Source organism: Ambystoma mexicanum, chromosome 5p (genome assembly GCF_040938575.1).
Source record: "Ambystoma mexicanum isolate Mex_15411 chromosome 5p, UKY_AmexF1_1, whole genome shotgun sequence".
NCBI lineage: Eukaryota > Metazoa > Chordata > Amphibia > Caudata > Ambystomatidae > Ambystoma > Ambystoma mexicanum.
In genome coordinates this window covers 539,369,088-539,390,280 of record NC_090930.1, presented here as the reverse complement: position 1 = coordinate 539,390,280, position 21,193 = coordinate 539,369,088, and the positions used below count along the sequence as shown (strand labels likewise).

Genomic DNA, 21,193 nt, shown 5'->3' with positions numbered 1-21,193 from the left:
AAGCCAAGTTTACTTCTGCGCCAATATTGAAGCACCCACGCCCAGATCTCCCTTATATCGTCGAAACCGATGCATCCATCTTAGCAATGGGAGCGGTCCTCTCACAAAGAGACCCAGAGACTAACCAATTACATCCCGTGGCGTTCTGGTCTCGAAAATTCTCGACGCCTGAGGTTAACTACGCCATCACAGACAAGGAACTGTTAGCTATTAAATCCGCCTTTAAGGCCTGGCGTCATTATCTCCTTGGGGCAGACACACCATCACAGTGACCACCGATCATCGGAATTTACAGTATCTGAAAACCGCCAAGGCTCAATCTTCTCGACAGCTCCGCTGGGCCCTGTTCTTTGCCGAATTTGACTTTGTGATCACTTACCGCCCCGGCAGCAAAAATGGCAAAGCAGATACTCTTTCCCGGTTTGGAATGGGAGACACCATTGTCAACCCAGAGCCTGTACCAATAATTCCTGAACAAAGGATCTTGGGCCTGATTTCTTCACAATCCATCGAGGACATTGAGGCAAAAGTTAAACAATTTCTGAACCCAACAGACTTGCAGAACTGGCTACAAAAAGGAATGGATTTCACTTTAAACAATGATTTGCCTTATTTCAGAGGGCGATTATTCCTACCACACGCCGATTTGCAAAGGCAAGTAATCTCCTGCTATCACGATTCATTGATAGAGGGCCACCCTGGCATTTCCAAAACAGAAGAGAAAGTGAGAAGACAATTCTGGTAGCCTTTGTGGAGAAAAGACATAAAAGAATTTGTGATGTCCTGTGGTGTGTGCGCTCAAAACAAGGGTCAAAAGAAAAGACCGGCTGGTCTTCTCAAACCATTAGACATTCCACCGTCTCCCTGGCACACCCTTTCTATGGATTTTATCACAGACTTACCCTCCTGCTCCGGGTACAACACTATTCTCGTTATTGTGGATTTGTTTTCCAAGATGGCCCACTTCATTCCGTTAAAAGGCTTACCCTCAGCTTCGGTACTAGCCAGAGAATTCCTTGAAAACATTGTCCGGTTACACAGATTCCCATCGGTACTAATCTCAGATAGAGGAAGCCAGTTTATTTCCCATTTTTGGCGTAGTTGCTGTCAATTGGCTCAAATCGATGTAAGACTCTCAACCAGCCATCACCCCCAGACCGATGGTCAAACTGAAAGAACTAACCAGACTCTCGAACAATATTTACGATGCATGCTACAACAGTCAGAGAGCAACTGGAAGGACATCCTTTGGATAGCTGAGTATGCATACAATAATTCCGTTCACTCTGGAACCGGGCAAAGCCCCTTCTACACTTTGTATGGAATTCATCCTCGAACTTCCAACCTCGATCCACCTCAAGATCTTGGAACACCCGCCGTGGATCAGTTACACACTGCTATTACCAAAGCCTTCAAAGAAGCTGCTGCACATTTACAACAAGCTAAAGAAAGGTACAAGAGAGGAGCAGATCAACACCGAAGCGAGGCCTCTCAATACCAGATTGGGGACCAGGTCTGGTTGTCCACCAAACACTTATCACTCAAAGGACCTCGCACTTTTAATCCCAAATATCTGGGGCCATATCCAGTTACGGCTATAATAAACCCAGTGGCCGTTAAACTAGGATTGCCAGCTCATATGCGAATACATCCTGTTTTTCACGTATCGCTTTTGAAACCCATGCAATCTGGAACCAGACTAACCAAACCTCCAGAACCAATTCAAGTGAATGGAGAACCTGAATTCGAGATTAAAAACATTTTGGACTCTAAGATCATCAGATCAAAGCTGTTCTACCTGATTGACTGGAAGGGTTACGGGCCTCAAGAGAGGTCATGGGAACCCTATGACCACGTCCATGCTCCTCGTCTAATCAAGAAATTTCACCGAACCTTTCCGGATAAAGCAAAACCCTCGGGGAAGACAATTTTGGGAGGGGCCTTGAGGGGGGGCCCGCCAGTACCCGGAACACCTGCAAACAGACAAGAAAAGAGAAGGCGAGCATTAGAAATTATACTTACCGGAATCCGGCCTCAGCAATCCTACCTCCGACGATCCTGCAAAGGAAAGGTACAAGATTAGCAGCGCTCTCAAATGCTCGCAGCCGCGCCGCCTTGCCTTACTCATCCGTGGCCTCGCCCAATTCCACCACGCCCACGACGCCGCAGCATCTCGGCACCTGAAAGACAGAAAAAGACAGTCATTAGAGGTGCCCGCTCTAAAGCGGCCACATTTCTTCCACTTACTTACGTGCTTCATCACGCGCGACAGCGGCTGTGTCGCCGGCAGCATCTCGGCACCTGTAAGCAGAAAAAGACAATCATTAGAAGTAAGCAGTCGCTTTTCTTTCGCTTGCCTTCCTCCACCGCGGCCACGACGCCAGCTACATCCCAGCACCTGCATAAGACGAATACATGGTGAGCACTTACTAAGCACAGAGAACAAATACTCACCAAGAGACTTACCTGCTTTAGGTTTCTGGGCCCCGGCTCCTGTGGAGAAAAGACACTCATACTTACGGCTAGCGCAGGAGAGACGAAAGGACACAGTGTCCGCAACTATTTCCCATCCAGTGACGTAACTGGATCCTACGCACCCCTGCACCTGAAGCAGGATGGAGAGCTCATCTTTACAATACCTAAGGTGAGAGCTTGCAGAAACCAAGTTGGGGGTCAAGAAGAGTGAGAAACGGGAGATTGGTGGGAACACATATCCACCCCAGCTGGTAATCAATCCCTTTTCTTCCACCTGCAGAAAACTTACTCTACAAGCCAGGCAATCCAAATTCGGAGGCCCCGTCCAGAGCATCTTCCGGGCCCTGCGCCTCACGATAGAAGAAACGGCAGCAGTCCAGTTCGGGTCAGCGTCTCTGTGGGAATCAGGTGAGCGTTACAATTCAGGTATGATACGATACATATTTGCAGTAGGATTAAAACGGGCAAAGAGACGATGTACCAAGGGAGAGGAACAGAAAACAAAAGAAAAAGCTAGTTTAGGGAAGGGCTAAAGAGAATTCAATAATAGCCTTGTAGAAGAAGAACTGAAAGGTCTTACCCAAATGAGTTAGGGGGTGAGCTTCGAGGTGCTGTAGGCTGGTCCTCCCATGTATGGGTGCCAGGAGGCTGGATGGCTGTTCTGAAAGGTAGATGGACAGGATTGTAGCAAGGGATGGAACCTTTGGACTGTTGGTAGGTGGGCATGGCCCTGGTGTGTCATATTGAGGCCGCTAAGGGGATGTCTGGCAGACAGACGTGCTTGGTGACGTGGTTAATAGGTGGACCTGTGAGTTGGCCAGTGCCAAGAACAATGTATGGTTGGTGTCTGTTCACGAGAGACGGCTGTGGTTAGGGGTGCCCGGGATGCTTGTTTGACCCTGGGATGCTTAGGGACGAGGGCATCCTGGAACAAAAATGCAATAGCGAGGTGGGGGGACAGAGGTCAGCCCTGTATCTGCCACTGAGGATGCCGAGGCAAATGCCTTGCTTGCTGTTAGAATTGAGATGGTGCAAACCGGTCAGCCAGCGGGGGATAGTGCTCGGTAAAGCACTGCCAGGGGTGTGATCTAGGCGATCGGTTGCGGTTCGGCATAGTTACCTGGTGGTCTGGTGACCGAGTTACAAGCACTAGGTGGTGGCATTGGCCTGTGCCTGCTGATGTGGGTTCCAATGCAACCGCCTCGCTTGAGGATGGAGTTGAGGTGGTGCACACCGGTCAACCACCGGAAGTAACCGGTATAATGCTGTGAGAAGGGCGAAATCAGCGATCGGTTGCGGTTTGGTAAATGCTTTAGAATCAAGGGGCCGAATTGAGAATGCTACGTTGTAGCATGGCAGGGGGCCGGCGGGGTGGAAAAGGTCATGTCGAAGTGCGTCTGCGGTGGGGGGCTTACCTGCCCACTCATCTACCTAGGTCTTGCCCACTGCGAGGCCACTATTCTATTGCCCATCTTGCCCTCCTGCTCAGGGAGATACCTCACACCTATTCCCCCCACCATCACCAGCCGGATTCAGCCTACAGAGTCCCCAACCCTGATCCTACAGTGAGCTCACTCTCCACAATGTCCGAATCAATCTACTTCCCTCCGCTGGTTGACCGGTGTGCACCACCTCAACTCCATCCTCAAGCGAGGCGGTTGCATCGGAACCCACATCAGCAGGCACAGGCCAATGCCACCACCTAGTGCTTGTAACTCGGTCACCAGACCACCAGGTAACTATGCTGAACCGCAACCGAACGCCTAGATCACACCCCTGGCAGCGCTTTACAGAGCACTATCCCCCGCCGGCTGACCGGTTTGCACCATCTCAATTCTAACGGCAAGCGAAGCATTTGCCTCGGCACCCTCAGTGGCAGATACAGGGCTGACCTCTGTCCCCCCACCTCGCTATCGCTTTTTTGTTCCAGGATGCCCTCGTCCCTAAGCATCCCAGGGTCAAACAAGCATCCCAGGCACCCCTAACCACAGCCGTCTCTCGTGAACAGACACCAACCATACATTGTTCTTGGCACTGGCCAACTCACAGGTCCACCTATTAACCACGTCGCCAAGCACGTCTGTCTGCCAGACATCCCCTTAGCGGTCTCAATATGACACCAGGGCCATGCCCACCTGCCAACAGTCCAAAGGTTCCATCCCTTCCTACAACCCTGTCCATCTACCTTTCAGAACGGCTATCCAGCCTCCTGGCACCCATACATGGGAGGACCAGCCTACAGCACCTCGAAGCTCATCCCCTAACTCATTTGGGTAAGATCTTTCAGTTCTTCTTCTACAAGGCTATTATTGAATTCTCTTTAGTCCTCCCCAAAACTAACTTTTTCTTTTGTTTTCTGTTCCTCTCCCTTGGTACATCGTCTCTTCGCCGTTTTAATCTTACTGCAAATATGCATCTTATCATACCTGAATCTACTAATTGTTATATCGTTTTGCCCAATAAATCATACTTTGTCACCATCCCTCATCATCACCAACATGCTAAACTACCTCTCCCGGGTGTCACAATATGTTTTCAATTTTGCAATTGTTTTATGTTTGAAACTACCTATTAATGTATGCATAATGGATGGAAAACGAATATCCTCAATACAAATGGGCTTCAAATGTCACTTCACTGGGTGCATCAAATCACCACCACATCAACTCACAAATCACAGCCTTGAAAAAGACTTTGGTCGAAACGTGCGTCGGCTGTGTAACGAACCAACATGTCAAAACTGTAATTTATGCCTACAATGATGTTTTTCATTGGTGCTTACTAATCAAGGAATAAACAACCTTAATAATGACAACAACCTGACTCGTCCATATATCTGAGTAACCTGCCTAACAGCAACCACCGGACCACCTTATCCTACCAGCGCCCTACAGGTCCACAGTTTGTCAACCCCACAAATCTTCTAAATAATCGGGAACCCCGGAGTTGGTTTCCGTGACAAACCAGGACTTAGGCTGCAGGCCTGACACAGTAAACAACCAAAAAAGAAGTGCGCAGGAGTGAGGGAGTCCCGCTTTCCAAAACTCCCCCTATGCTAAAAAATACCTTATAACATGCCAGGGATATTCTTTAAACAATTAAACACAATAGCACGGGAATGCCTATGGGGAGGGGGAAGAAACAGGCTGGCGCTCAACACCCTACAAAGAGACTACCAGTCAGGAGGAATCAAACTGCCCGACTTCAAACGATACTATTTGGCAGAGCAGCTGCAATTTGTGGTACGATGGCAGGGAGACGACACATCCATAGACTCATTATTATTACAACCAGCACTGAAGCACTGCTATTTGAGAGAGGTAATATGGATGGAGAAGTCCCTAACCCGAACGCTCCCCACCCTGGCTAGACTAGGTCTGATAATATGGAGGATAGCATGGAAAATCCAGGGAACCCCAGATCCTTGCTCAACGCAGATTCCCCTAGCAGGACTGGCAAATACCCGACCCCAAGCCCTTGCAGCGTATAGGAAACATTGGGAAGCAAAGGCATTGCACAGGTTGGAGACTTATGGAAAGAGGGACAATGGGTGGAATTTCAGACCATGAGAGAGGAATATTACGTACCAGCAGGTCAATTCATGCTGCACAACAGCATGGTCAAAACAATAAAAAAAAGATGGCCAGATTTATCAGAGGACACCGGAACAGGGTAGGCACTGGATGCATGGTATGACGTGTCAGAAGGTGGACACACAGTGTCCAGGCTCTATGATCAGCTCCTGAAAAGCCATAACACACAGGAACTGCAGGCACGTGGAAAGTGTGAGTTGGAACTCCCAAAAACCTTCACAGACCAGGAATGGACAAGGGCCTTAAGATACATAAAGAAGGTCTCCATAGATGGCGAGATTCAGGCAAACACAGCTCTACGTCACGCAAACTTGTAATTAATAACTAAAGGTGAAAATATATTAAATACAACTCCTTTCCTGCTCTGGTTTCGTAGCATAACAACGTTACAGTTTGATACCGTTAGAAAACACGTGTATCCAAAAGCAGTTCCCGGCAAGACCTTACATTAAAAAGCTTTTTGGAAAACGGAGACACCACAGTACCGCTTGGGAATGGTGAGTGCATGTCAAATACGATAAACCAAAAAAAAATTTGGGGGCTGAAACATTGCGAGCTAACAACTAAGAACATGGTACCATATAATAATAGGGATGGATAGGTACTAGACGTTTCTGTAATAAATGAATAGTTTTGGATTGCTTGAGAGTAGGATATCATACAGACACGGTTCTAAGTGATCCGACCACGGCTGAATTTGCTGTGGCCAGAGCATTCGCATGAGAAAGGTACGAACTACCAAACGTTTGCACCCTTCTCATGCGAACCCCCATACATACTCACACCCACACACACAACACACACACAACACACCCCCCACCCACACCCACACACCCAACATAAACAAACCCCACTTACCTTCTTCTACACACTGGGTCCCTGCGGCGCCAGTTCCCTTTCACTTCCGTGATTGGGAACAGGCACTGCAGGGTCCTTTTCTGTTCTTTTTTTTTTTAATGGAAGGCTGAGGGGGTGTCCCAGGCAACTCCTGCTTACTATACTATAAAGGATTGAACGTTTGGTGTTCAAACCTTTGGTGGTAGCATTGTTAGACCTAATGGTCCATATGAACCATTATATTCAGTCAAAACGACCAATACCGCAGACACCAGCACAAAATTTATGAAAATCTCTTAGGCCTTAATTGTCCCAATGAGAACAGGGATAGTGGATAATCTTTTACCAACTTTGAAAATGGTCTCCTAAAAGGGAAAAACATGATGGTTGGACAAGACTTGAGCTGGACATTAAGGACGTTTGTTCTCTTTTTTTACTTTTATAGATCTGGCTTCTAATTTTAAGAAGTTTCATTTCCCACACCAACCAGTGATTTATGACTGGAATGTGGTAAGCCTCACCATTTTTATTTAAGCAATTTTGGTGAGAAGACTGCTTGAAAGCATTATATAGCAGTGCAACTTACAGTAGTGTTGTACTATTCCCCTAGCTAACTGTACACTATATATCAGTTTGAAACTCCATGAGGGCTGATCAAAGAGTTCGAACCCAACGCTGGAGCTACAGATTTTAAGGAATTGATGTTGATGACACAGTGAATTTTTTAGAAATTTGGTTCCCTGATGAATTTCCCTTGAACCGATGCTAATTGGGAATGAAACATGTCGGGTTAAAAATGCTGTGAGATTAGTTCCACAGAGACATTAAAGCATTAAAAGCCAAGTGAACTAAGCTGTATTTAAGAACCCTAAGATAAGATTACGGGTTTGTTACTAGACATGAACAAGTTACACGGTGTGCTAAATGCTAGTTTCATTTATTGTGTCTTTTAAGCTGATAATTATTTGTTTATGTATTGTATTCTTGGTCTGTTGGTTGATTTGATTCTATGCACACTATTATTTGGGATAAAAAGTTATTTTGAGAATAGGTTATAGGTTTTTTATTGTTAATTTGATTCACAATTGTTTATTCACTTTCCCTTTTTTCATTTCCTTCTTCTTTCAGTGAGTTGTTTTAGTAATTTTAGAGGATGAACTGTTTGATATTTGTGGCCTATATGCATCTTTTTAAGAAAAATATTTGTGTAATAAAAATATGAATTATTTCTGTCATTTCAGTTGTGAGGTTTTAATGAGGACTAAAACTTGTTTTGCAGTTGGTTTCGCATTCTTTTTCAACAATCCTCATGGCGTTTACAAAGAAGGTTGATACCATCAGGGAATAGTTAAGAGGTCACAGGATTTTTTTGTATAGAATATGTCAAAAGGGGCTTCATCATGTCCTCTTATTTAAAAAAAAAAAAAAACAGTCCTCTTTTTGTACTTAGACATACCTCACCCCAATCACCCCAAGCAGAATATCTAGGATGGGGAGTAGAGAAATACAAAGCTGCCCTCGATGCGCAATAGAAAACACAGATATGCTGCACATGTTCTGGGCCTGCCTAGTAATAAAGAAATTCTGGGAGGGCATCAATGCAAGAGCGGAGGAGGGAGGAATCCACATGCAGACGTGGTCGCCGGAGTCTTATTTGCTGGGACTGTTCCCGAGAGGTGGCAAGCCAAGAGCACATGTAGCCAAAATGAAAGACTTGATGACTATCCTGGCTAAGCATCAAATAGCAATGGCGTGAAAATCCAATACGGGTGCGAACATGGAAGCATGGTGGGCAGACTTGAATCTTTGGTCACCAGCCGAAATGACAGTATGGACCAGGGCATTGCAAAGTGGGGCAAGAGAGAGCAGTGACAAGATACTGGCATGGAATTCACTAATACAGGAACTGTTTGAACCCAGGGACGGATACAACACGACAACCCTGGTGAGCCGGGAAAGTGTGGACGAAAACGCAGGAGACATTGAAGTGCATAGTTAACTGAGAGTCGAAGAAGCTGAGAAGGGACAATCTAGGTACCAGATAACCCGAACGGTGCAGACACTCAGCCGGGCAGAAGTAACAAGAGATCCGAGTACAGATGACCAGGACTGCACGCTAGGACACTGATGTGAGAAGCTCCCGTTGCAACTTGCAAAAGAATTAATGTTGTTACTTGTTGTCTGTTACATAAATGTTGTATAAAAAACAATAGAGGTTTTTTTTTAAAGTACGATGCAACACATTCAATTGGATAAATTTGAAACGGTGGTTCCTAGACACTTCCAGAAGGAAAGCCAAGTATGCATTCCCACTCTCTCTCTCCAATATCCACTCCAAGGTCGGCCTCCCAGCATGATTTAACCTGGCGCTCTGTGGGTTTGGTCTACTGGCTAAACTACCATACAGTCTCGACACCGGTCACCAACCATCTTCCAGGGAGTACATCAGAGCCAATATCAGAGTTACCTCCGGCTCTTCAGGCCACCCAGACCATTTTCATTGAGCCACCCCCACTATTCTCAAATATCGCAAGAATTGATCAGTGGGCAATCCAGTCTGTTCAGTTATGGTAACCAGCTCTTTAAATGTACTGTTTACGTACAAGTCACCACAGGTTGAGATACCCCAGCCCTCCCAGTGTCGTGTCACGGCTAGCTCTTCCCTATTCCTGCATACATCCGCCACTATCAGAACCTCATGCCAGTATGGGCAGTCAATCTTCAGTAGTTTCAGCGTGCAAAGCCATACCTTTCTACCCAGAGTAACTAATACGGGAGTAGCATTTAGGCAGCCCAGCGTTAACCATAGCACATCTTCAAGGTGGGCAGGAGCCACCAGCTTCTGTAGTAATAGCGACTCAGACGTAGCATCGCCCGATAGCCATTTCACAACGAAACTAAGTTGCGCCGCCAGTTAGTATCGTTCCAGGTTCAGGATTTGCACGCCTCCATCTTGTGACGGGAGGAGCCCCATAGGAATCCCATAATCAACGAGTCTAGTAGTCGTAAGAAGGAGACATTAATATAGTGATGGACGTTTGTAAAGAAGTACAGAAATATAGGCAAACTAATAATTTGTGATTGCCACCCTTCCCATCTATGACAGTGGGAGTCTAGCTCAGAACGACATTGACATCCTCAGGCGTTTCACCACCCCAACTGTGTTTCGCGTTTGCATGCCTTCAGGTGTATGCATGATGTGAACCCCTAAGTATCTGAAGGATTCTACTTTCCACGTGAACCCCAACTCAGGCAAATCATCAACCTCAACCCCACTATGCCCAGCCAGTGTGAATAGGCAAATCTTCTCTCTGCTAAAAGATATTCCAGACAACTTCGCAAAGTTACCTAGTACCTTCATAACCATTGGCAGATTATGTTGTGGATCCCCCACGTAGAGCAAAATGCTGTCAGTGTACAGTGATATTAGGTGTCTGGTGTCACCAACCCAGATACCTGCCCCTTGGAATTCCTGGACTCTGGGGTCTCTATAGGACGTTTGCCAGATCTGCTGGAACGGAAGGGATATGGTCCAGAGAAAAATGTCCTGAGAGCTGGCTGACTCGGTTCATGCTGCCATTCTGGTTAGAGCAAGGTTGCCCACAGAAGGAAGGTCCTGGGAAAGGGATGCTGTAGGAGGGGAACTGTCACAGCCTCCAGAACTAGCCCTGGGTTGTAGTGCATAGAGCAGAGGTATTAACACTTATTCATAGCGCCTGGAGACTGCCCCTGGGTGGTAGCGGTGGACGGTATAAATCAACATAACATAGCATACCGAGCCCCTCTTGAGTAGAGATATTGTTTCTGGGGGCCCTCACCTAGGAGTTGGCCCCCATAGGGGGCCGAAAGAATGTCCAAGGGAGCCCCAGGCTCTTTAAAATATAAGCAGAATTTCTATTAAAAGCAGTCCCCTTAATCCTTTTTTATATTAAAAACAGTGATATTAATCCCTTTTTCAAAGAGTCTAAGGCCCCCTCTGGATCTTCTTCAGGATCCCCTAGGGGGGCCAGCCTCCAAGTTTGAAGACCACAGGCATAGAGTGAGAGGTTGCTTTCCTCTTGGGAACAGGGTTCAGTGGTACACCGAGGAGGTGTAGATGTTAAGAACATGACTGGAGCTATTTATTTTCCTTAACCGAATTGCTACAGACAACTTGGCACACCCCATTCCAAGATGGTAGGAAAGGTCATGTAGAGTGATTGGCTAGAGTCTTTTCAGAGGCAGTATAAAACTGTGGCGAGGGTTCTATAACCGCCCTTCAGCCAGTCATTTCCATAAGTCTCATCAAGAAATTCTCCTCGGTTTTTGGTGCCGAAAAGTGGGCCAATCACTAATCCCATCAGAATCTGGAGTGTCTATATGGGACGTGGTGTGCAGAGTACTTGGTGGGAGCACAGCATAAGTTGGGCCACCAGCCCTTTGATGCTAAACAGAAGTTTAACATCCGGAAGTGCTGAGAAGTGTGCTGTTGTGCTGCTAAGAGTCCTGCTCGTCTCAATCTTGGCTTGGTCAAAATTGTATTGGTCAACGCTGTATGCACAAGTTGAACCTGGATCTCTCTGAAATACTACGAAACGCTTTAAGTAACTCCAAACCCCATCTTCCTGTGTGTGTTTGGCTCCGCCCCTGCCTTCCAGCAACTCCCTATAGAGCATGGTGCGCACGCATCCACGTGCACATTCGGAAGTGCTGAGAAGTGTGCTGTTCTGCTGCCAGGAGTCCTGCTTCTCTCCTGCTTGCCTTGGTAAAAAAAAAACAGAAATTCAACGCTGTATGCACAAGCTGATGCTGCATCTCTCTTAAATACGGCGAAACGCTTTAAGGAACTCCAAACTCCAGTAATTATTCTCTTGAGACTAATGGGGCTTACGTTGCGATCTGGGACTTGCTGTTTGGGTTTGTCATGTTCCCAATTGCGCAGCATATTGATTATGCTATTTCTAGTCCACAGTCTTCCCGTGCATGTTTGGCTCCGCCCCTGGTTCCAGCAACTCCCTATAGAGCACGATGCACGTGCATCTGGAAGTGCTGAGAAGTGTGCTGTTGTGCTGCCAGGAGTCCTGCTCGTCTCCTGCTTGCCTTGGTCAAAAACAGCAATTCAGTGCTGTATGCACAAGCTGAAGCTTACGGAAGGGGTGAGGGAGACTACAGCATTAGCTTTCGTATTTCAATATTGTTAAATCAAACTTATTTCTTTTTGTAATAATCAACGTGTTCTCTAGTTAATAGTAATGTTATCAGTAAGGTGGTTTGCACTATTCATGGTAATGCATTTATGTGTATATCACATTAGTACGGACGCAGTAAACTCTGTATATAAAACCCCCCATTATTGATCAAAAGGAGGGATCAACTTAACCAACTGGCGGTTTTGGGATAACATTGTCCGGCCTTTGAGTGACATTTTTTCTCTGCAGTATGGTGGGTGGCACAATGCTGCGCAGTGGTAGATGTATTGAATCCTCTAAAAACACAGGAATGAATAATTATGTAATAGCACCCCTCAACCAATCTGCTCTATCTACTACAACCAAACAGGCATCTGACCACAAAGTGCAGGATCATTGTGCTCAATTAGAATATACAGAAAACGCAATTAAGAAAACAGCTTTTGATATTGATGCTATGTTAGGTTATGAGGTTGAATATTCTCGTGTTATGGCCAACGCGCACTGTACAATGGATCAAGTGCATGCAGCAACCATAGGTCGCACTGGTAATCAAACTTCCATGTATTCCATGAAGGAAATGAATGATCTAGAAAAAACTGCCATGGATACAAAAGTGGAGTGTGACATGCTGCGTATGTGTAGATCCCGTTCCTTAAACTCTATGGATACAAATCTTGATGCACTTAAGGATTTTTCCATTCTAGGACCTGTAGTCGTCGCTGAATGGGATAAACGCGTTAGGTTGTCCCTGGGTACAACCACCCCACGAGGGACAAACCCAAGGGGGTTGGACAAGGTTAGCTTATAGTCAAGAGACAACCCGAATCTGAATTCTCCCAGAACAACTGCAGCTGCAGTGATTCTGGGACAAAATCGTCATGGGCTACCCTTCCCCGCCTTATCACTTCCATCGCATGTACCTAACAAGCTCTCATCAATTTGTATTGGTGATAGCGTTATGGGTGGAGGTGGCTGCCCACTTAATTAATCTCCTACGCATGATCCGCTAAATACAACGCCAGTGGGGCGCGGTGATGGTCTCGCCGACTCTCTATATAATGATCTACCTGTCTCACAGATGCCTGAACTATCCTCTCCATAGGTTACTGATGAGCCGTGCTCATTTCCTGTTATAATCCGAATTTTGGATCTCTTGGACAAAGGCCATGACGTGACTCACTTAAAAATAAGGGAAATTAAGGTGTCTATGGCTAATATTCTCTCTAAAATCACTCATATAGAGGAATTCATCATGGCAAGAGATTCTTGTATGAGAGTGGAAAGAGAAAATTGTGGGGGACAACTAGATAACATCATTTCTACAAAACATATATTGACTATGAATCAATCATTACAGACTTTTTTTTTTGGAAAATACACTTTCAGAGGTGCATAAGCTTACTGAACATACAAAATAATCCAGTACTGATGTGCAGTCACTGGATAATATAACTGGACATGGTTTTGCCGATTCCATCATAGCATTTGTTGATGGACTTACTCAGGAAATGAAATCGATCATACAGGATTTGAAAGAGATTAAAGTACAAATTTGTTTTGGGTCATGTGATGGCAGACACAAGGATGATAATGATGGCCATGAAAAACTAGACAAAAACTGTCTGTTAGATCATGCAGTAGGAGGCTTATTGAATAGCCCTGCGGCATTAACTGATATAATCGACCAGGAGAAAATGGAAGAACAGAAGAATGAGTCTTCAAGTAACTCATCCTTTTTCTTATTACGTTGAAACAAAAGATTACAGTTGAGAGGAGCAAAGCGGAGAGAAAATAGAAAAAAATCCTTGGAAATTCAATCCAAGAAATCAAAAAATATGCTACCAACTGTAATTAAATCCCACAATTCCAAGATTAAACACATCTCTGCTATTAGTGGTGAAGATGAAATAATTGACTTGACCCAACTAAGTGAGGAAAGTCGAACTCATCTAGATGTAAGTGACAACATTAACCCACAAAAGGCTTCTTTAAAATTGAAGTCATCAGCACCTAAAAAAAGAACAAGTGGCGAATTGAAGACACAACAGGGGTGCCATGCAGAATTTGTGAACATTCTCTCTCAGTAAGTGAAATGGAAGGAGTACCTTCCTTGAAACAATTGTCTATAGCGTCTCAACTGACTCTATACAATTTCTTTGCAATTGAAGGGAGAAAGCAAACTGATACCACAAAGTGTTCTAATAATGGTACCCCCTCATCTTTTACTCCTCAAGTAGATACCATCATTACCCTTGGGGTTCCCTCTGACCTAGTGTCGAAACCATTATCCTATGCTGTGGTATGCCATGAAGGAATGGCATGTACAAGGGCTGCAGATTTGGTTGAAAAGAATTCTGCTCCAACTTTACCGGATGTAGAATTGGATGTCCATATCCCTCTACTTAAAACTTTGAGGCAAGCCTTGTACGACGGACCCCTAACCCCACAGACTTTAAGGGTCCTGATTCAGGGTTCATCCCATAGAGACACACTATGCAGGACCGTCTCGAATACCGATACTCTACCTGTACAGGCTGCGGATTGTATTCTAAGGACTGAGATAGAGGTGTTAAGTCCTGCAGAGTCGGTATCTGGGGGTAAGGACACACTATGTAATACTCTCCCACTTAATGATAATATTAAGGATGAGATACCCACAAATGAAAATGCTCCCATCCCGGTGAACATCATAGGCTGGGTAGGGGATGCGAGTATTCTTGGAAATGTACGCATGAATCGCCCCATAATTCTTGATGTAATCAGCAAAATTCCAGCATTGAGAAACTTGTTATCGAAAGACTTTAAAAGGTTCTTGCTTCCCCGTATTAACTATCATTGCATGATTAGCTATCTATCATCTTTAACTATAAACTAATATGGTTCCATCGAATAGACCTTGGGGAGCTAGGATTTGAGTTGTACTCTTTTAGGACGGAAGCTGAAGCATAGGAATTTCTGTGCTTTCAAGATCCAAATCAGGTCAATGAAGAAAGCCTTACCAATGCAGGATCTGGTGGTAAAGCCAAAGAAAAAACAAATATTAGACAATTCCTGACAATGGCTGGTAATATCAAAGATGGGTCGTTGGTCGAGCCCCTGATGAAATCGTTATTTATTCCAAAATCTGAAATTAAGCGTGCATAGACTAATTTCAATCATCAATTAACATTGTGCTCTTGGAACTAATGTGGCTTCCACAATCTTGTAGATTGGTTTCGGCTCTCTTCCAGCCTGTCGACTTCCTAATGTTATTTTCTTACAGGAGACCATGAAACTTAAATGTTTTGCATTACCGGGATATAAAATGTTTTGGTCTAACGTTGTTAGGGCAACTATGGGTCGGCCCTCAGGTGGGCTAGCAATAGGAATGAGCATTTCTACGTCATTATTTGGGATTTGATTTTTTTCTTCTGATATTATGATGGAAATTGAGATGCAGTTTGAGGGTATTTCACCCTGGTCAATCGTATTAATAACCTTCTATTGGAATCCTCTTAACGTACCTCAACAGACCTTGTTTGACTATCTTGATTCAATATTTGAAGGTGTCTCTTCACAAGATTACACAAGTGACATAATTATCATAAGTGATTTTAATTCTGACTGCCTTATAAACAAAAATACAACAATCAAGGAACACTGTAAGGCCGGGAGAGTACTGGCTAGAAACAGAGAGAGAAAGAGGGTTTCATACTTTTGTGACTGGGATATAACTTTTGTACCCCTGGCCTCAGAAGTACACTTGGAAAAGGGGAAAAGCTGGCTCCATGATGGATTTATTTTGTGTCTCGCACTCATTGAGTCATTTGGTGGACCCTGATGCGGTCCTGGACACAGATCGCAGCAATCATGCTATAACTTCATTAACGATAACATTCTCGATCCCCTTACACGCTGTCAATCCACACCTAGAATTTGTAGAACCCGATAGGCCTATGATCTCTTTGCGATGGAACAATGTTCTGTGTCAACGCATTTCTGCAACGGTGTCCAGAAAAATTTTAAAAAATGATCGAGGATCTTCGAGTACGACCTCCTTATTTCGAACTGAGGAACTGGTGTCTAGCATTAAGTCCCAATCTTTAAAACAATTGAAAGAGAAATGAAGACATCAATTAGATGTTCATAAACATCCATTTGATATTATTGTCTATATTGTAAGCAATCCCTTTATTACTTGCTCGGTGTCTAGCTGTCTTTTATGACAACCCCCTGCCCTGCTAAGAGCGAAAACTGGCTGATCCGACACACTACCATTGTCAGAGTCAAGATTAATTTGGTGGAAACCCTGATTAACACTATAGTTTGGCTTTTCTAAGCCCTCACCAGAGGACACTTGAAAACATTGCTGTAAAAGCATAAATGTAGGTGCCAAACAGGATAACTAGCATATTTATATAAAAATAAAATAAGTGAAACAAAAAGGGAAATGAACAGGATCAAATAAACATACATTAGGTGAAAAATAAGATATGATCAAATAAGGATTCTTATAAACAACAAAATGACTCACCGTTGCCAATACCCAATCTCACTCCTCCCAGGAAGTCATTGCTAGACAACGGCTCTCGGTCCCACACAGTGAGTTCCAAGCAAATATGCTGAAGGTCTTCTGGCTTTACCCCATTGTAGACAAACGTGTGGTTGTAGTTGGGATTCAGTGTCTTTTTCACAACTGGAGTCTTCCGCTTTGTTGCCTTACTTTTAAGAGGCATCAAGTATCTATTGAAAGCATTGTGAGATAAAAATATAGATCAGCTGTGTCGGATATTTTATATCTTCATAAAAGAAGAAACACACAGATTTAATTTTAAATGCAAGGTCTTTAACTAAACAATATCACATACTTTTTTTTAAAAAAGAACAGGCGCAATGTTTAAAAGTAGCTTGAAAATCCTTTGGCGTGGACTATTTACATCCTCAAGTTCTAAGGGTGTGTATGTTTGTCCAGAATTCCCATAAAGAACCATTGTAGGCTCCACCCATTCCTTAAAGCCTGTGGAGCATCATAACAAAGCAACATGGTGGATTGAGCTCTGTCCAGAAGGATTTTCAAGCCTGGGATTCTACCGTAAAAACATAATTGTTGAATTCTCTGTGAATTTCACTGGAATTAATTCTGGTTAAGATGTCTTCTTCTTCAAGCTTTTAAATGAATGCCAAAAGCACATACAGACAAATATGAGATTTTGGTACCTGCCACGGTTTTACAGTAATGTATACAATGCCTACATTTATACCAATCCTAGAATTCAGCCAAGTTATAGCAGGTCTCCTTAATCACAAGCCTTTCTTTCCAAATGGCTATACCTATACATTAAAAACAGGATTGGGCATTGAAAGTCTTACAAATTCTTGCAATCTGCAATGTGTGCCCATACTCACCCCTTGACAAAACTGTCTGATGTCCCTCCTGCTTTGACGGCAGTCAAGTTTTTGGCTTCTTTTATCCAGACTTGAAGTTCTCCTCCCACTTCTGCTTTACCTGCAATACATTAATGTTGTGGAGGCCAATAGTCATTCAAAACAATTTCTCAAACTGTAAATTAGTAAACACCCCATTTTTATCGCTTCAACTTTACAAGTTTGAACCTTAGGTTTTCAATTCCCAACTAGACAATGCTATGCAGAAAGAATCTACCTATAACAGTATTATGATGGCGCAGTCAGAGCTCTCAAGTTTCCCCTTGCCATGCGTGAGAAGGCCTCCCAGTTCTGTTTTGTGGTACTCTGGTACTTGCAATTTTCATTAACTAAAAATGGGAAAACACCTATAAGTCTTACAAATCATAATAAGAAAAAAACAGGACTGCATTGGATTCTCATGCATGGCAAGGGGAAACTTGAGAGCTTTGAACAACTCTATTTATTTGTATTCATTTATTGTGATATTACTTGAAAACCAAACTTTGGCATTCATACAGGATATAATAACTCATTACAAAAAAAACAGAACATAATAAAATAGAAATTTAATATATAGCAGAAAAAAACTGACAACAGCTAAACCTAACAACAGCTAAAATTAATGATATTGGATTTCCTCCTAAAATCTTAATTCATTGATTGTTAAACTATTGATATCCTATACAAAACAAGAAAAATATTGCACTCTTCGCAGATAAAAATAAGGAAATTTCACTAGCAAATGAGAACATCTCACTGCGTCAATGAAGAATGCTCAGCTAGCTCCCACTAGAACCAAGATGCAAGTTAACATTGTTTTTTTTTATCAAAGATTTTATTGATTTTAAACATAAAACAACATTACACTTATCTCTCTGCAATACCGGGTAGGGACGAGGGGAAAGTTTGGGGCAATAGCGGAAGGGAAAGAATGGGGTGGACTGGAGGGGAGAGGAACATATGCAAAATCTACATTTCCAGGTACATGTGATAGGATGTGGAGAGAGAGAGAGACAATCAATCAAGAAACAGAAAACATTCAAAAACTCAACTTCCGGGACCATGGTCCGACAGACCGTCAACTTGACAACAGATGACCTCGTGGCATAGGCTATTCTCGGCAGAGGCGTCTCCCCCACTCTCCCGGGGCAACTCTCAGACACAGAGGCTGTGGAGTCATTCTTGTCCTTTAGCTAGCCTCTTCCCATCTTCTCCATATTTTGTCCACTTTCTGCGGGCAACCCCTCGCCGCGTACACTCTATGTTCCATTATAGCGCATATGTCCACATCCGTGACCCACTGTTCAAAGCTTGGCGTACGTTCCGATCCCCACAGTTGCGCAATGTTCCGCCTGAGAACTGCTACCGCAGTCAACCAGAGCAATTTCTCATAACGGGAAAGGTCAGTGTCACTGGAGATCCCCAGGAGAAGGAGTTTGGGCATCTCTGTATCTCTTTACCTATAACGCTAGATAGTTTATCACAGCATCTCTGCCAGAGCCGCTGTATCCTGCTACATTCCCACAAAATATGGAAAAAGTTACCTTCTTTACTTCTGCAGCGTAGGCATCCGAGGATTTGCCCCAGCGGAAGAGAGCCACTCTCGGGTAGTAGGTGCGGTGCAGGATCTTCAGTTGGACCAGTCTAAGTCTAGAGGAAATGGTAGTTTCTCGCGGGTACATCAGGGCCTCCACCCAGTCCTCCGGTTGAAGGGGACCCACATCCCGTTCCCACTTTGCCTTCAAGCTAGTTAGTTCCGGTGTCGCAAAAGATGTTATCACATTGTACATGGTAGAGGTGACTTTCCATTCCACCCGGTCCAAAACTATGTTTCTCTCTAATGGGGAGCTTTCCGGCATGTCTCGTGTTATGTGTCTGTGGGTCGTCCACGCGTGTTTCAGCTGCGTATAGTGGTACCTCTCTGTGTCTGGGAGGGAGAACATTTCATGCAATGTCTCGAATGGTACCAGGTTGTCCTCGTGAACCACATCTCCTATACTGGCGATTCCTCGCTGGGCCCACTCAGGCCATCTGGGCAGCTTTCTTATTTCGGGAAGATTGCAGGTGTTCCATAGGGGTTGTGCCAGCGTTAGCTTCCCGCCCCATCCTAGGTACTGATGTGTATCTTTCCATATTCTCACTATATGCGTTGCCATATCCGTGTGTGATGTGCGGTTCAGGCCTCCATTCAGATACTCTAGAGACGTGGTCGTGGCCTTACAGATAAGACCGTTGATATGTGGGAGGCTTCCGTCTCCGTGGAGCATATCATTTACTACCGCCATCTGGCTGGCCCCGTAATATGACTGTATCCTGGGCAGTCCAATGCCTCCTTCCCAGATAGACCTTTGGAGCGTGGCGAGAGCAATTCGTGGGTGTCCTCCCCCCCAAAGCAGCTTCCGGAGGGTGCACTCTATTTTGTGAAATTCTCGATGGTGAATGTATAATGGCGCATTTTGCAGGATATATAAGAATTTAGGAAGGGCAATCATTTTTAAAAGGGCCGCTCTGCCCATCAGCGTTAATGGCAAGGAGATCCAATGGCGAGTATCTTCTGCAAATCTTGTTATGAGGGGGGGGAGATTCAGGGTTGTGTATTCAGTCAACTGCTTCGTGATACGTATCCCCAGATACTTGAACTGTTCTCTTTCGATCTGGTAAGGGCCAGACGTCAAGTTTGCCGACGAGGTGTCCCTAGCGGGAGAAGGATGGATTTGGACCAGTTCACTCGCAATCCGCTGAATGCCTCGTATTGCTCTAACAGGTGCATGACTCTGGGACAGGCATTGCTTGGGTCTTTCAGATATATGAGAAGGTCGTCTGCATATAGCGATATTCTGTCTTCCCAGGTCTCGGACCAGCGGAAGCCTTCCCAGGTTGGCGTATTTCACAAGAGGATTGCCAGTGGTTCGATGGCGATAGCAAAAATCATGGCCGACAGCGGGCAGCCCTGTCTCGTGCCCCTCCTCAGATTGAAGAGGTCAGAACGCCAGCCATTAACTCTGGTCCTGGCCACCGGGGATTCGTACAACAGGCGCACCCACTTCATAAAGTTCTCACCGAAGCCCATGCGTTGCATTATGGTCCAGATGGCCTCCCATCTCACCGAGTCGACGGCCTTCTCGAAGTCAATTGCTAGCAGGGCTAGCGGGCCCTATATGCTGTTGGCCCTTTCCGGGGCCGAATATAGCCTGTGGAGGTTCATACGTGTTGATCTCTGGGGCGTGAAGCCGCGCTGGTCCGGATGTATCAGGGTGGGAATAACCTGTTGCAGGCGGTCGGCAAGAAATTTCTCCAGAATTTTGGTTTCGCTATTGATGAGTGAGATGGGCCTATATGAGCTGCATCTTTCCTGGGGCTTGTCCGGCTTGGGTATCACTATTATTGTTGCTTCTCGCAGATTTGGTGGGAGAATGCCCTCTTCTAGCGCATGTTGGTACATTTGGAGTAGTTGGGGGGCCACCACATTGGTCCCCACCTTTCGCCATAGCTCAAACGGGAAGCCGTTAGGTCCTGGGGATTTACCGGATCGGAGGCTCGACATGGCACTTAGGATCTCCCCTTCTGTGATCTCCCTCTCCAGCAGTTGCAGTTGCGTTTCCGTTACGGTGGGGATGTTAATTTGGTCCATGATCGTGACGTCCATCTGTGTCGTGGGCTTTCTGTACAACTCAGAATAATAATCCGCGAAGCCTTGACTTATTTCCTGAT

The 21,193-nt window shown here is 44.9% G+C and overlaps 1 protein-coding gene across 4 annotated transcripts in view; it reads right to left on the bottom strand.

The window, feature by feature from the left end:
* Positions 1-21,193, bottom strand: part of SYTL4 (synaptotagmin like 4) — a 1,339,985-nt gene that overhangs the window by 25,310 nt on the left and 1,293,482 nt on the right. For all 4 annotated transcript variants that reach the window (XM_069612955.1, XM_069612954.1, XM_069612953.1 and 1 more), the window contains 2 exons: positions 17,462-17,561; positions 16,590-16,798 (listed from right to left, as the gene is read on the bottom strand). In XM_069612955.1, coding sequence (XP_069469056.1) covers positions 16,590-16,798; positions 17,462-17,561 — 309 coding nt within the window. The remainder of the gene's footprint in view (positions 1-16,589; positions 16,799-17,461; positions 17,562-21,193) is intronic.